Raw genomic sequence first — 17,545 nt, 5'->3', positions numbered from 1 at the left:
TGGTAGTTTTGATTGTACTGGTTTCTTGTGTCTGTAAGTTGAAGCTTGTTTATTTGTTCTGGTAAAACTGTGACAGAATTTGCAAAGGTGCAGTTTCAAATAGCTGGAGGTGGTGGTTCAGCTAATGTGTTGAACAGCTCAGATGAGGGTCGGCCCTCCAGACAGAGTTAACACACTTCATCTTGGTACTCCGACTGAGCCAGAAGTGTAATAGGACAGAGGTCAGATCTGGCTTTCCTGTGCCCTAACCCTCCATGGGTGCCCACTTACCCTCTGCGTAGGGGGTCCCCCTAACTTGTCACTCACACTGCCAGAACCTGCTTTTTTTTTATTTTTTCTGTGTGTATCTGTTCTTGTCTCATTATCTCCAAGTCATTATCACTGTCTCCCAACTACTCTTTGTCTGACTGTTCCACTTTCTTATATAGTTCCCCCCCCCCATCTTTTTGTTTCTGTTCCCTTTTCCTTTTTTGCTGCCGTCAACAGCTGAGTTGAGGTGCCTAGAGGGGAAGAACCCCCTTTCCCTGTTCCTTCTGGCTTTCTCTCCTTCCCTATCCCTCCCTCTCTGTCCTGCACCCTGTTGTGGCATTGAAGGTATCAGTTTACCCGGCAGCAGCTGAGGCAGCCTTCATTTGTCCCAGGGCTTCCTTCTGAAACGGCAATTTTTGTCTCTGGAGAATTGCTCATTGCCCACACTGACATTGCATGCTTAATTGCGCTACGTCCAAATTTGGCAGTCTTTTCCTTTAGTGGCAGTTTGAGTTGTTGAACTGTTGAAATGTAGTCTTGGCCTGCAGCCATAGGAATTCCTTTAGGTTTAGATATGAGAGTCAACAAGGGAGAGAGACTGTTTCTATTGTGCTCAAGTTGCATATAGTTATATATTAACACCTTAACATTTGAGTATGTATCATTAAAAACTAATCACATTCACATCTGAATAAATGTTTTCTTTTTTAATTAGATTTTTCTATTTAGATACAACTTTTAAAGTTGAATGATGAGCTCACAAATGAAGTGTGAATATGAGCAAGTTATTTACACATTATTATTTGCCGAACACTGTTCTTTGGAACCTTGATGAAGTATTTATTATCCCTCCTCTTGTGTTTACCAATTCCCACCACTCACTGATGGAGAAAAGGGGCTTGCGTATTGCAGCTCTACCGCAAAGACCCGTGCCGAAGTAAAGTGCAAATATTATTGCCAGAACCTCTCTCATCTCTTTTGGCAATTGCATGTTTACTTTACCGCACTGGGGAATCTTGTTTCTCTGTAAATATATCCACGACTCAAATTATGCAAAGTATGTTTAAAACCTAATCTTCATTACTTAACCACACAGAGAGAAAGGGTTTCATTATAATTAAATATTGTCAGAACTAGGGAATGTGTGTTTATTTCCCAGGGTATATAATATATACAGCATGTATTTTTCTTGAAAGGTGTGGCTGATGGTTTTCTTTGCTCATTTAAGTTTTTGTGAATGAGGTGTGTGCTCACAAATATATTTGGTTTTGAGACTTTCATTGTTTACATTAGTCAGCGAAGGGGTGACTCCTGTGACACTCTGCTACACCGATCTGATATGTAAATGATAAACATATGTGATCGCCTGTTTCTTTGTCTGAATTGTCTGACCAACTTACCGCCCAGGCTGCAGATATCTCTAATCAATGCCATACTGAGGGTTAACACACTCGACTCTAAACTCGCCCTCACTTGTCTACTTTAGAGGGGTTCTGTTTTGGTTCCTTTCTTTTTCCCTTGTATGGAAAACTTTTTGTGTATTGTGCATTTCATTTTTATCCACCATTCTGTGTTGCAGACTTATGTCTACAATGACTATGAATATGTGGTATTCAACTATGCAGTCATTTTTTTCAGCAGCTTCGTCTGCGTTCCAAAATGGACAAATATTTGTCCTCTGCATTCAAAAAAGATTTGACAAATTACTATTCGCAGTCAGTCCCATTTTAGTCTCTGCTAAAACTTGGAAACACGATTACCGAAACACTAGACATTTTGATGGAGCTCCTCCAGAGTTGGTCACATGATCACTTAAGATACTTAAGTAGGTCACATGAGTTGATCACACGATCACTTCAGATGCTTAGGCGGTCATGTGACCAACTCTGGAGAAGCTCCATCAAAATGTCTACGACCAGATTGTCATATTGTCTCGTATCGAGAACCTAGATTTCTATGATTTAAGCTTCAGGAGAGTGTTCAAACATATTGGGAACATTATGAAATAATAATACAAAACATGCCAATTTCTCTTTTGCATTTCAGAAGCTGAAGATTTGTTTTCAGTTACTCAGTAACAGTAAATTTCAGCTACATCCACACAAAAAACAGTTTAGTTCTAAAATGGCTTCCACACTACTCTTGTCCAGTATGTTTGGAAACGTTTAGTTTAGTTGGACACCTCTGGGCTTTCATTTTGGTTTGTATAGACAAAACTGAGACAGTGATGCAAAAGATTTTGCGAAATCATCTCTCCCCTCCTGATGCCTTTCACTATAAAGTGACTTTCTTCTCTGGAAGAAAACAGTATCATCCTTGACTACCAGTGGTGGATGCAACATAAATTACAAGTTGCTGAACTTGCTGTCTTTGCTAGCTGCTTTTGTACAGTTAAATGCCTCACTTTTTAATGCGTATGGATGGAGATTATTTCTGATACATAGCTAAGAACTCTTGTGTGGAGACAACCACCTTTTTCTTTTAACCACAGTCTCATAGCTCCTCCACCTCATGTCACAGAGCACCCACTAGGCTGAGGCACTCAACAAGCTGAACCAATAAATAACCTCCTCATCCAGAACCTTGGCTCACTGTGTTTATCTCCTAGCTCATCTCTGAAGGGGAAGTCCATTTAATCGTCACACACCCACACACACCCACACCCCCACACACAATCACACACATAGACTGACATTCCTGGGCTTAACGGGTTGATGGTCTCTGAGTGCAGGTGACGTGCTGTTGTGGAGGAGAGTCTCCCCCTTCTCATCCATGGACCTCAGTTTATTTGCAGAACCCATTGTTAAATGGGATGGGAGCAAAGGGGTGTGTGGGTGTGTTGTATACAGTGGTATATGGTAGATGCTCCCCAACCACTTCTCTGCACATTGCACATGTAGCACTACAATATCAGCTTGCAAGTCCACCAATAATGTAATATCCCTCCTTAACCAGATAAAGTTTTTTTCGATTAGATGTGTAACATTTTTCAACATTGATAAAATTTCCATACTGTTTGGTAATCATCTTACTCATCTGTCTTTAACCCAGATTTTGTATGCCTTTTTGCTGTGTGTGTGTTTGCGTGCGTGTGCAATTTTTGTTCTTTATAACAATGAAAAACTTTTAAAATAAAATTTATTACTGTTTTTTATTATCTGTGTGACCATAAATACCATAACAACTTTAGAAAACTAGGCTATGCTTTGTCAAAAAAAATTGAGTGTGGTTACTCTGATTGCAAACTAATAAGCAACGATCATCTGATCTATACACAAATATTGTAATAAAAAAAGATTATATTGCTTAAGAGACTTTAACATTAAAAAATAATTTACTAATCTAGGATTAATTAAATGATTGCGAGAACAAATTGAAGTTTATCACTTATGTAGTTCTTTGTTGAGAACTCCATTAACTATCCTCACCGGTTTTCTTGTTTGTTTTTTCTTTAGGATGACCACGAGAGCGGCTCTAGCTCCACAAGTCGCAGTGTCTCAGACAGCTCCAAGGCTGTGGCTAAGCCCCGCCGCCTCCAGCAGGCTGCCCCCAGCGACCCAGATCTACCCCCAGGTAAATGATGGCTATGGGGCCTCTGAGGCTATTCAACCTCCTTCTACAGTGAATGACCACCTGGGCAGGCTCAGCCTTGGTGGGGGAGGACAGGGCCAGGGAGTGAGACTGAGATTACGGTTTATTTACTCTAGTGAGATATCTTGTGGATTTGTTTTCTACTCTCTCAGAAAGCTAATGGGACAAAATAATTGAATTTAATTGGAATCTTGCCTTGCTCAATGCCTGCAAAGGTTAGTATAAGTAACTTAAATGAATAAAGTACCTGATTACACTGTGAAAATATTATTTTTGAAACTCAGCAGCACTGCATTTTTCACATTTATAAATCACCCAGGGAGGATGTGTCACTGATAAATCACACAGTGATGGCTCTTATCAACAAGGCCACTTGACCACATGCTTCCTACAGGGCCATGGATTCCATGCCTGCCTTAGACCAGCACTTTACAACACCTCACAAAAAGGGGCTTGTTTGATTGGGTCTGGATAACAGCCTTTTCAAATTATTTATGACCTCTTTTTAGATCAAATTGTAATTATTTAACTCAAATAAAAGGACATACACTGTCCTCATATTAGGTAGTAAAGAATTATCTATGTCTATGCTGGCACCAACAAGTAAAATTGAATAGAATGCATTTCTATGTCCAACTGTAAAATGAGGCTTCGCTAGGGCATTCTTTTTTAAATGCTACACAAACACAAAAAGTACATATTAACTTCACAGGCACAACTCTGCAAATTGATATAACCAACTTTGCAGAGAAAATAAAATATAAAGAAAAAAGTTATGACTTTTAGAAAGACAAAAAGGAAAAAACCAAGGAGATAGGTGGGGGTCTTGAGCTTCAAATCCAGGTCACAGGCATCCAACCTTAAGGCTCACTCCCAGAGAACTATTATGCATGAACATACGAACCTTGCCTCCTATCTGGTTGTATCTGGGGAGGATCAATTTCCAGGCTTGACATGAGATAATATCTCCCTCCAGCTGTTAAAGCAGGGTGCCTCACACCCCAGCATCTCCCGTTGGACCTGCCTCCAACAGACCTCAGTGTGTGTTGTGTGTGTTTGTTTTGTTTGTGTGTGTGTGTGTGTGTGCGGGTGTGCGTGCATATGTCTAGCTATTGTTATGAGGGCCAAATGTGAATACCATCATTGTGAGGACATTTTGAGATACTGAGGACATTTTGCCTGGTCCTCACGATTTCAAAGTCTTGTTTTAGGGTTAGAACTTGGTTTTGCGATTAGGCATTTAGTTGGTATGGTTAAGGTTAGGGTAAGGGACTAGGGAATGCATTATGTCAATGAGTGTCCTCACAACTATAGAGTGCGTGTGCACATATGTTCGCCTGTGTGCACTTTGAGTGTGTGTGTATCTGTTTTTAGTGTTACCGTGTTAATTTGTGTGCACACCTCACACTATTCCAGCAGTGGACCTTGTTTCAACCCATTAGAAGCTGTAAAGAAAACTCTGGGGTCAGAGGTTGCAGCACCTCAATAACAGTGAGGAAGCAGATGAATGCTGTAATACCGGCCTTCCTAATTAAACGGTAGAGGTTAAAAGGTAGATGAGGTAAAACTAACCTGCTATGACTCAGACAGAGGATATTTTGCTAAGAATAAGATAAAAAGCAAACCTGTCAGGAGTATTTAATGTAGTTTAGGAAGTTTGAGGGCACAGCCCAGCATTTAATCACATTTTACTCAAGTAACCTCATCTATTTGATGTATACATTTTCCACTACTACTAATAATATTGATAATAACGATGATAATCATGATTATAATAATAATCATAGTAATAACAATAATAATAATAATAATAATAATTAGTGCTGTCAGTTAAACGCGTTGTTAACGCCGTTAACGCAAACCCATTTTAACGATGTCAATTTTTTTCTCGCGAGATTAACGAAGAGCTGCCAACTCTCACGCTTTCGCCGTGCGACATACGCTTTTGGTTGGTGGTTTACACGTCACAATAATTTGTAAAACATCATCATCATCGTATCAGGCCGTCATGAAGTACCAGGATCGGGGGTGTGTGTGTGTGGGTGTGGGTGTGGGTGTGGGTGTGGGTGTGTGTGTGTGAAGCAGCAGCTCAGTGACTGACAGACTGCTTCTTAACTATGGAAACAGTGAAAACACAGAGCGCGATAGTCTGGTCTCAGGTGCTCAGAGATCAGCGCCTCAGCTTCTTGATCAGAGCAGAAGCTGCAGTTGGTTTCTATCGAGCTTCGTATCTGTGTTTGCCTCCAGTCTGACCTGCTCTCGCTTTTTGTTTTAATATTTTAAAGCTATAGGCTGCAGCTTTATGTTTTTATTTATTTAAAAATAGGGTACTTCTTATTTCATACATTTTCCACAAATATGGGGAGGACTCAAATAGCCCTACAAAGTTCTGTGTTTAATTTATTTCAAAGTAGGCCACCTTGCCTGTGTATTTTGTTTGTTTTTTATTTTGTTGGTTGTCTGTTTGAGTAGCTGGCTGAAAGCAAAGAATTAGTAGGCTTACCATTTATTGGTATCCTAACTGTTACGGTTCTTTGTTTCTGAAATAAGAGGCCTGACTGCAATGTTCACAGCAAACTTGAAAAAAAGAAAATATTAAAGGGGATATATTATGAAAATTCCACTTTTGTAGCGCTTCTACATGTTAATTTGGTATCTGGCATGACTACCGTCCCACAAACTCTGGACAAAAACAACTCCCGCGAAACTATACGCTAGAGTGCGTCGAATGGGATTACGACCAAAATAAAAGTCATAGTCACACCATGCCCATGTAGGGAGTCTCGCTAACGCTAGCCGGGCTCAATCGGCCCGGTTAGCCGGGCCTAGGGGCTCCACCGGCTAGGGGATTGACCTCCTCAGATTGACCTGTTTTAGACAGGGTAAAAATGTGTTTTTTTAAATGATCCTTGTGGTATTTTGACCAAAATATGTTACAGACATTTCATTAAGACCCCAAGGAACCATATCAACTGTGGTAAAATGGGCATAATATGTCCCCTTTAAGCCATGGTTTAACTGCATTATAGGCTGAGTCCTTGTTTACCTGAAATGTGCACTTTATAATTATATTTTGCACCGCCCTGTTTGGCAAAGTGCTTTAAAACGAAAAATAAATAAATGAAGGGACATTAAGAATAGATAACAATTTGCAATTAATCATGATTAATTTTGAGTTAACTATGACATAAATGCGATTAATTGCGATTAAATATTTTAATTGTTTGAAAGCACTAATAATAATAACTGGTAATGTTATTTATGTAGCACTTTTCTTTTCTTTTTTTTTTTAATAATATTTTTATTACATTTTCTTATAACACAAAACATACAGAACTGCTCAGACACGACAGAAAAGTAAAAAAAAATGTGGGCATGTGGGTACAGTAGATACAAAATAATTAAGAAAATAAAAATAAATGACATTGGGCACATCTTCCAGCCCGTCCCCCCCTCCCCCCCACATCAAGACAAGGCAATACAGAGCATACAAACATAGCAAGGCCACAAGGTGCACGTAACTACTTAAGACAAAGTCACAGAGACAGGCTAGGCTGATCTGGGAAATCCACGAAGCAAGGAGGATGACAGTGGGGGCCCAATATGCTGCAAATAGGGGTCCCAGACCTTATAGAAGGAATCTATTTTTGAATTAAGCATGCATGTGATGTATTCACTGGGAATGCAGTCCATCACAATGTTGTGCCATGACTTTTTTGTTGGAACAACATTCTTATTCCAGAAGAGCAGAATATTCTTTCTAGCAGCAAAAGACAGTATATTGAAAAGTCTCCTGTGTTTACTGTCAGTGATCCTACCCTCCGGGAGACCAAGCATCAGGCACATAGGGTCCATCCGTATTGGGACACCAAAGATAACAGTCAGTTCAGTCACAATACTAGACCAGTAGCTTTTTAATTTCACACACGACCAGAGGCAGTGGACATAACTACCAGTCTCAGATCTGCATTTCCATTAGAGCGGGGAGATATTAGAATCCATTTTGTTCTTGACAACAGGTGTTATATGCGTGCGATGCACAATTCTGAACTGTATGGATTTGGTGCGGTTACACACAGAAATGTTCATGGCCTGAGACCAGACCCCCCGCCAGCCAGCATCATCTATGGCAACGCCTAGATCTTTCTCCCAGGCTTGCTTGGTGGTTTGTGAGGTAAGAGGAGAACTAGAGTTCAGAGCTCTGTAAAAAACAGCAATACATTTCTTACTAATCTGCAGAGTCAAGGTCCTCTCCACACACAAAGTGGTGTTATTAGTCATTAAGGTGGTGTCTTTAACTATGAAATCTCTAATTTGTAAATATCTGTAAAAGTCACCCTGATTGGATAAACCAAATTTTTGTTGCAACTGCTGAAAGGATAACAAAGTCTGGCCCTTAAGTAGATCACCCATTTTCTTCAGCCCTTGGGTGCTCCACACTTTAAAGCCCTATGTAGCACTTTTTAATAACAGTTTTGTGTTACACAGACATAAAATCAGAACAAATTAATGCAAGCGACAATGGATAAAACATCTAATTGAAAGCCATTTAATAAAAATGTGTCTTCAAAAGTCTTGTAAAAGATGACACTGAGGTAGCTTGTGTGATTGGCAAAGGAAGGTTCTTCTACAGTTGTTGAGCCCTTACGGTGAGTTCCCTATCAACCTTTTTCTGAAGTCTCGCCCTGGGTACAGAGAGTTACAGTTGATTACCAGATGGAAGAGTTTGTGCCTGGGTGTAACGGATGAGCCGGTCTGTTCGGTAAAGCAGCTTAAGGCCATTCAGTCATTTAAAAACAAGGAATAACACTTTAAATTGAATTATAAAAACCACAGGAAAACAATTCAGGAGGGCAGTTGCTTTATTTCTGGAGCTGCAGGATTAGGCAAGAAGTACTGAACCAGATTGAACCAAACTTAAAATCAAAATGATGGCTCATGGGTAGGTCTGGGCGATATGACTTCAAATCAATACCCCGATTATTTCAAACTTTTACCTTGATGTTGATTGATGACATGTTAAGTGAGCGCAGATCAGCAGGGTAGCGAGGAGGGAGGACATGGGGCAGGGTCATATGGCACGGTACAAGTTGCCTAGTCCACTGCTGCAAAATTATTGTAGTGTAAACCCGACAGTTTGTGAATGTACGCATTAGGGAAGATATCAACCGAATTTACTGACTTGAACAAGATTTAGTTGTTGATTTTTATACTTTTTCGGCTAATTACCCAGCCCTAGTTATGGGCCATGGAAGAACTCTAAGCTTTTTTCAAAATTTCTTTAACATTGAGCACATTTAGGTGAAAAACTGATAATAAAGCACTACAAATTTTGTGTTTAACTTGACATCTAAAAAAATAAAAAATAAAACTCTGATCGTGGATGGGAGGCAAAAACAGATGGCCATCCTTATTTTTAAGCCGCATAAATTTGTTTTCAAGTTTGAATTTACTTGCTTGGTAGTGATCAACAAAAGCAGTAACATATGGACGGAGTGGCAGCAAGTGTCAGGATTTATAAGTGTGTACACTATGAGTTAAGGTGTGTTAGCACAAACACCATCACAGGGCAATGGACAGTCTTCTTTGTCAGCGTGCAGGTCGACAAACCACTGTTTTGCATCTGGTCTCCTCCCCTACAAAACAACCAAATCAAAACACAGCTGACACTAAAAAACAAGCCACCAGCAATTATCCAGTCATTTGGCCCTAAGCCCTCACATGCTTACTGAATTTATCCTCCCTGTTCTCCCTGTGGTGGAAAATAAAGAAGTTAATTCATATGCCATTGGATTGGTAGCCACACAAAGACCAAAAACCAAGTGCTTCCACCTTGAGCGATTCTGTGAGTAATTATGTTTACTGCTGCTTTGTGGGGGTCCAGTGGCCACCGTTTTGTGAAAAGCACATTTCTGCGATTAAGGGGATTCCCGCGTTGGCCCTTTTTACGTTGTGAAACCATGCTTTGTTTCATTTGAGATCAAAGAGTTTTTATCGTGGAAGTCTCACTTTTTGTTGGGGTTTCTGTGAGTTTGTTGGTTCAAAGAAGTTTTCAAGCTGAACTCTCAAAATATCACCAAAATACTAATTGTTTCAATTGCATTATAAGCTTTAGTATGAAATGCCTCTAACGTACGGTGAGAGACGTACTCAATCTATGAGAGAGTTGTTGTCCTTGCTAAATTCTAGTTTGTCATATTTGAAAACTTAATTTAGACATTTGATTGAAATATTAATGGATAATCTAGATCTTCAGGTATTGTGGTAATGTTTTAAGTTGTTCCACACCTACGTAGTGTACAGCTATCCACCAACAGTCGATGTTTTCTATTGGAGTACCAGAGCAAGGGGAACAATGTATGTAGATGTATGCACTAAGACCTGCATACATCTAAATGCATGGCATTGTGTCCAGTTGTTGTGTATGCAAGCACAGTTGTGTAAGTATGTGTGTGAATGGTGGAGATTGAGATTTACATGGACTAAAATGCAAACACACTCCTGAGATAAATCTAGGGTCCAGTGCTACTGATGTCCTGGTACTGGGGCCTTAACTCAGAAACTGAATATAGCATCTGTTGTGGTATTACTGGAAAATGCTACTTATGGATAGAGAATATCCCACATTAGTAAAAGGTGGAGCTTTCTCCAGCTGGAGCTTTCTTCTGTTCTGGAGACCTGCTGTACCATGCATGGTTGGGTTATGTGAAACTACTGTTTTATCTCCAGTTTCCTTTTAAGGGGTCCTAGAGCTATTAATTAAGTGTGAGCATTTCTGGTTTTCTTGATATTATGACAAATTGAACAGGAATATAGAATTTTTTAACTACTGTAACTCTTTGAAAGTGCTTTGTTCCCCACACTATTGTATGTGTCCTTTTGGTTATAGTAAGAAAAGTAAAAATTACATTTCAGAATGAGACCACAGGACCAACCTACAATATATTTATTGTATGATGGACTTGTCAGTCTTTCTATCCATTTCTAATAACTGGCAAGGCTACTAGCTGCTAATACTTTCCATACACATGAAAAATGGTGAGCATGGACAGTATAGCGTTTCTTTCCTGTATTGCTCAAAAGAGAGTACTTGGCCTGTTCTTAGATCACATAAAGGAGCTGGTTTTTCCAGTCATTTTATGGTTGAGCAGTTTTAAATGTGCTCCTTCCCTGTGGGCCAGAACACAGGTGCTGGCTGTGTCAATTGTTTACAGAAGTTCAGAGCAGTCGATGACTCGCTGTGAGATGGATTAGGGCTCTGGTGTTGATGCAGGGCAAAAGTAGGTATAACAAGTGTAAGGGAGTGCAACAGAGAAGTAAAGGCATCCTGACATGGGCAAATTAGATCCAAAGAGCCAAATAGCAGGGGGTGAAATGCTGGTTTTACTGCTCAGGCTGCAGGTGTGACAGCAGCTTTCTCACTGACCCCAGATTTAAAGACACACAAACGTGCATGCACAGCCACATTCATGCATGCAAGAAAACAACCAGGCACCCACTCATACTCAGAGGAACACATGCATATATGCAAGCATGCAGGCCCGTATACAGATGTCATGAACAGGCATTGCGTTTATGAGTTGAATTTATATTATGTCATCCTCTCTTAATGCCAGTCTGTTTGGTTAGGCAACAAATTCATGAGAATTTAGTTAATTGGATTATGCTAATGTACAGTCGGCCGAATGTGCAAGAGGCCCAACAGTTAACCGATTCATATAAATATTTTCATCAACAGAGCCATTTAGTTCTGCATAATTATCGTTTCTGTTATGCCCTGGCCCAGGCATGTAGATACAGGAAGATAAACATTTGGTTTGGAAAATACGGGAAAAGCTTTAAAGGTTTATATGTTTTCAGTTGTAGTGACGGTGCTTAACAGTACATGGGAGGAATGAATAATGCCATTGGTCCTGTGGTTACGAGAATATATTGCTGTATATTTTCATATTTTATGGTCAAAACTCCCCTGTCTGCAATATTTTAAGTTCTTTCTTACTTTGTTGAGTAATAACCTTACTGTGTATGTTTTTCCTGCAAAGCTTCTGTTTCTGAGCGAAAGTGTGTCCACAGAAAGGTACTGGTAACACTGCAGGATGGCTCCCCCTGCTCTGCTGAAACTTAAGCTATCGAACTGCTCTTTCTCTCCTGTTTACTCTAGGTTACTGCATCCCTCTGTTTCTTCACCACAAAACCACCATCCCTCTACTTTTCACCTTCACTATAAAATCTATTCTAACACTTTATATTCTGTCTTTCTTTAACATTTGTGCAAAATGCTCTTTGTCTCGCCATCAACATCGCAAAATGTCAAAACCCCTCTCTGTGATTCTTTTCATGTCCCTAAATTCATATTTTAAATGATATTAAATCAACATGTCCAGTCATTACACTATGAAATGAAAAGACATTGAATATTTTTCTTACAGATGACGAACACTCAATAAATTTGTGGTCTTTTTTTCTGCTCATGTTTGGCCGAATTCCTCACTCCCTTAATAAATAATTTCTATAATTGTATTAAATCATGTGTTTTGAATGTGTGAATACATGTGTTAGCTCATGCAATGAAGCTTGCGTTTGTTAAGTAAACATACAGGATCCTCAGTGGTTTAGCAGACTTGGGAGGGATTTATTTAAATCAACATATACATAGTTTTGTGTTAAACATGACTTAGCTCCTGAGAGGATAGCCCTTCAGAGATTCATAAATTCACTCAGGATTTGTAGCACTGCTCAGGCAGGGTGAGTAATAAAATGTTCTCTTATTGATTCTTAGCTACTTTAACTGTACACGGTCAAAGTTTGTGGCAAAAACTAACATATCAGGACCTCCTCTTATTTACGAGCAAGTGAAATGACATGATTCAGTGGTACTGAGCTTAGATTTTTAGAGAATGCAGATCAGAATTTTTCTTTTTTTACTTTGACACTAAGTTAATGTGTTCTGATAACTCAGTTGGCACAGGCAGTTTACCTACCTGATATTTATAATCTCTGATACAGCAGTCCTGCAATAAATCCCTCCTGAATGTTGTATTTCAATTGAAATGGTTCTTGAGAGTTTCAAGCTGTTCAATAGTATAACGTTACCCAGACTTTATTTTTCTTCTTTTTTTTTTTACATCGGAATGGTTTATGTATACCCTGTGTGTACACTGTATGTACCCTATGCTCGCTTGATAACTTTAAATTGAATGATCCCATTTCATAGTGACATTACCATGATGTAATTTATATGATGACAATTATAAGGTAATCTAAATCAACTGTATATCATGTCTGGAATCTTATTTGTTGCCAACGTTCATGCATAACTACATTTATTACTACCGGATTATATTCCGTTTGAAGACATGATGATGACTATCATAATACAATACATACCATTTAGCTGAAGCTTTTATCCAGAGCGACTTCCAATTAGTGCATTCAACTGGCGACACACACACACACACACACACACACACACACACACACACACACACACACACACACACACACACACACACACACACACACACACACACACACGTGAAAACGTTCCTCTTCTCCTACTGGATAACATTTGTTTTATCCAGGTGTATACAATAAACTGGCAGCTGAATATACTGTACATTCCAGTGAATATATACTAATATAATCTATTCACTGTGCCCTCCTCTTTAAATGCCTATCTCTTGTGAAATAAGTTATTAACATCTTTTTATATCATTATGAAGAATTAAGTTTTTTAACATGTTTCTCATGTGTGATTACTTGTTTTTAGGTTACGTGCAGAGTCTGATCAGGCGAGTGGTGAACAACGTCAATATTGTGGTGAACAACCTGATCCTTAAGTATGTGGAAGATGACATTGTGCTGTCGGTCAACATTACCTCAGCTGAGTGCTACACCGTGGACGATATGTGGGAGAGGGCTTTCATGGACATCACTGGTGAGAAATGGCGGCTTACATTCCTTGGTATTGGGATTAACTAGTAAATCCATTAAGACAAGAACCTATATACTACAGTAAGGGTTCAGTTTTGTTAGTTCAAACTAAGTCAAACAGACATCTCAGAATGGAACTTTAAAATGATGAAAAAATATATGTAGTAAAATAAATAATTAAATGCTCCAATTACTCTTTGTTGTTTATCAAGTGTCTGATTATCAACAGTACAGAATGCTTCTGTGGTCGCTTGCATTGAGAATAGTGCCACCCACCAACTCGATAGTGTTTACTGAAGTTTAAAGGAACACCATAGTGTAAGGTAATCTGCCAGAAGAACTTGTAGGAGTATCTGTAGGATGCGTGTGTGTCGGTGTGTCTGTGTGTTTCTGCTCATCGCTCTTTACACACAAACTGATAATCATATTTATATGTTTATTTATTAAACGATGTTGTCAAATCACGAATGGTTCTGGTCACTTGAACCCTGTGTACTTCTCGTGTTGTGTGTGGCAGGTGAACTATGGGCAAAATGTTGGACTATTTTTCAATGTATTTAAGAAACATAAATAAACATACTGGACAAATTCGAATAACCTCTGATTAGTATTAGTGTTCATTGTTAAAGTGCAAGGTGAGTGCAGGCCAGCGATGTAGTAGACACTCATTACACACTCACGCACACACGCACACACACACACACACACACACACACTTTATTACAGCTTATTTGCAAGTAGAAGAAATGTACTATTCACGCCCCTGCTTATGTAGTGTCAGTTCAGTTGCAGACAGTGCTCTGGACAGTAGATCTGAGTGTATTGGAGATGCGCAGTCCTAACTTTAAGAGCCTGCTCTCTTATAGTGCATATAATTACATTTGTTTGTGTTTAATGATATTGTAAGATATTGTATGTTGAGATGTTTAGTTAGTGTCATGCACAATGGGTCAGCCTCTTATGTTCAATACAAAATGATGAATTTTCTCTTCTCCTCTTTTCTTTCTATTAAGCTCCAGAGCTGGTCCTAAGGAAAGGGATCAACTTTGCAGACTGTACTGTCTGCTTGGACAAGCGAAATGCTAGCGGCAAGATTGAGTTTTACCAGGACCCACTGCTGTACAAATGCTCTTTCAGAACACGCCTTCATTTTACCTATGACAACATGAATTCCAAGATCCCATCTGTCATCAAAGTGAGCAGCTTACATTTATGAAAAATAACTTGATGAGCGACCAAGAAATAGTTATTTCTCATAGGTTAATTTGCTGTAACTTTGCTATCATCCCAACATGCGATACATGTAAGACACAGAAAAGATTTAAAATTTGTCATAGCAGCTTGAGTTGTGAAAAGGAACATATGACTTAATGCTCTTATCAAATCTTTGTGAATTTCCTTTTATAATTTCAGTCCATTGTTCTAAGAAGTGATATGCTGGATATATAGGGAAAACAGCTATTTGTTTTTCTTTTTAGCTTGTGCTATTTCGTCAATTTTTGTTCAAAAAAACATGTTCAAGTACAATACACAACCAATATGGAGAATCAGTTCAACAATGTCCTACTAATTTCAACAGTTTTATTCAGATTAAACACGCTTCTCTCGTTACAAAATCATCACAGGCAGTCACAGTCATTTTCCTGCTCTGTGACAGTGGAACAGTGATATATATTTGTTGAAAATCAGATATGATCTGTTATATATCTATTTCTTGGTCATCCTTAGTTGTTCCTTAATTTGGTAGGATTTCTTCATGTTGTCAGATCATAACTGTTTGTGATGCAAAATTAGTTTGCTAGTTTTATATAGTTTTAACCAGAAAATCCACAGTAGCTGTCTGTGGTTTTGGTTTATGTGTAACTGGCTGAATTGGCTCACTCATATCTATACACAATCAGTAAAAAGTTTTGTGTTTTTTATGGTGCTCTATCAATATCAACAAAAATTACACAAAAAAGATTTGCAGCATACTAAAATACAATACAATATATGTTGCATAAGGATAAACAATAATGAAGGTGCGTGCACTTTTGACTGTAAATCTTTTGACATTTGGAATTCATCATCACTGATTAATACAAACTCATGTCTTTCACATGCAACACTCAGCATTCAGGGAAATCTTATGAGTTTTTACTTGACATTGGGCTTCTCTATCGGAAATGTGGGCACTCCAAAAGTGGTTAGGCCTGTGGCCAATTTTGAAGATATAATTTAACAAATAAAAATTAAAAATGTAATAACTTCATATCTCTTCCCTGTGCTTTCTCAGATCCAGACCATGGTGGAGAGCCTGAAATTGTCCATTACTGATCAGCAGCTACCTATGTTTATCCGCATTTTACAGCTGATCATTGCCCTCTACTATGGAGAAATCGGAGGACACAAGGAAAGCGAGGGAGAAGAGGGCAGTGGTCATGTCAGGGAGGCTGGAGGAATTTTACCTGGTGAGTGAGGTCTGTTAGGGAGGGTCTGATATGTGACTGTTGACCGATAGATTAGTTTATTTTTCGTTTTGTTTTTGATCAATTGATAAACAAAATTATTAACATTTAAAAAATACCTGAGCTGAATTTCTTCAGAGCTGCTTTGTGTAGAATTTTGCACTCAATGACGTGCAGTGGCTAAAACTTTCATTTCTAGTAGTACAGTTAGTAAGATATATTTGGCTGTATTGCTAATATATTTTTTATGTTTTCTCTTTATATTTGTATATGTTGACATGAGGCAGTCCTTCTTTTTGTTATCGCTGGGGTTCCTCCTTTTTACTGAAACTAATCTGCTTGTAGCTCTGAACATGTTTATCCATGTACAAAGCAAGGGCAAGGACAGCTAAATAAATCAGTAATTTTAATTTATCAAAATGAATTAAAACATTTTATATTAAGGTCTCTGGGTGGAAAGATGGTGAATTTGTGTAATAATATCTCATACAGCAGTCTTATCTCTCAGACAAAGCTCTGAAGTGAGCCATCCCACCATCTGCAAAGCTTTGACTTTTTTCTTATACAGCTCATGATGCTCTGCATGTTGCTCTGTTGTGTTCAGGGGCTTTGTCTGTCCATATGCTGCTGTTGTTCCTAAATGGGACATTTAACATCACTTTGACCTTGGTGTGCGCTCTTCCGGCTTTTTCCACAAACAAAAGCCAGAGTGTGTAACTCAACACAGACTGTTGTCGTCAGGTCTGAACCTCTCCATGTGGACAAAGGCAGGAGAGAGGAGGATGAAGGAGGAAATGGGATGAATCAACACAGGCCTATCTCTGTCTTTTGACTGGAGCACCATATGTAATCACACACCACATTTCCAGGAGCTCATTGCAATACATACATGGAGTTGGCTTCTCTCAGGCATACTATGCATAACCATCTGAAGCATTTGTGAGCATCAAGTACAAGCTAAAGACATACACCCCCACAGACACACATATAGAGCGCTGTGAGTGGTCATCAAGACTAGGAAAGCACTATATAAATACAAACCATTTACATATACATAGATCACATTGTCTCCTTTTAAACCTGCAGCCAACACCTTTGGACAAATCCCCACTTTTTTCATCATATCACCTCTCCACCGATTGTTCATCATCATCAACCAGATAGAACAGGATCAAATCCCAAATCCTGCTGGGCTAAATCAGCCTCTGTAGCACCAGGACCAGATTACGGTGGAGGGGGAGTGGTGGCAGAGGGGAAGCAAGCAGCCCAAAACAAAACAGCCCATTTGTTCACTCCCTCTAACTTGCTCCCTGTTGGCCTGGAAC

General features: G+C 39.0%; 1 protein-coding gene across 1 annotated transcript in view; it reads left to right on the top strand.

Annotated features, from left to right (window-relative positions):
- Window positions 1-17,545, top strand: part of LOC133965264 (intermembrane lipid transfer protein VPS13B-like) — a 304,206-nt gene that overhangs the window by 17,182 nt on the left and 269,479 nt on the right. Inside the window, 4 exon segments of the mRNA XM_062399726.1 lie at window positions 3,705-3,822; window positions 13,610-13,777; window positions 14,787-14,968; window positions 16,049-16,223. Of these exon segments, the coding sequence (XP_062255710.1) occupies window positions 3,705-3,822; window positions 13,610-13,777; window positions 14,787-14,968; window positions 16,049-16,223 (643 nt within the window).

Source organism: Platichthys flesus, chromosome 11 (genome assembly GCF_949316205.1).
Source record: "Platichthys flesus chromosome 11, fPlaFle2.1, whole genome shotgun sequence".
Lineage (NCBI taxonomy): Eukaryota > Metazoa > Chordata > Actinopteri > Pleuronectiformes > Pleuronectidae > Platichthys > Platichthys flesus.
This window is presented reverse-complemented; position numbering and strand designations above follow the sequence as displayed.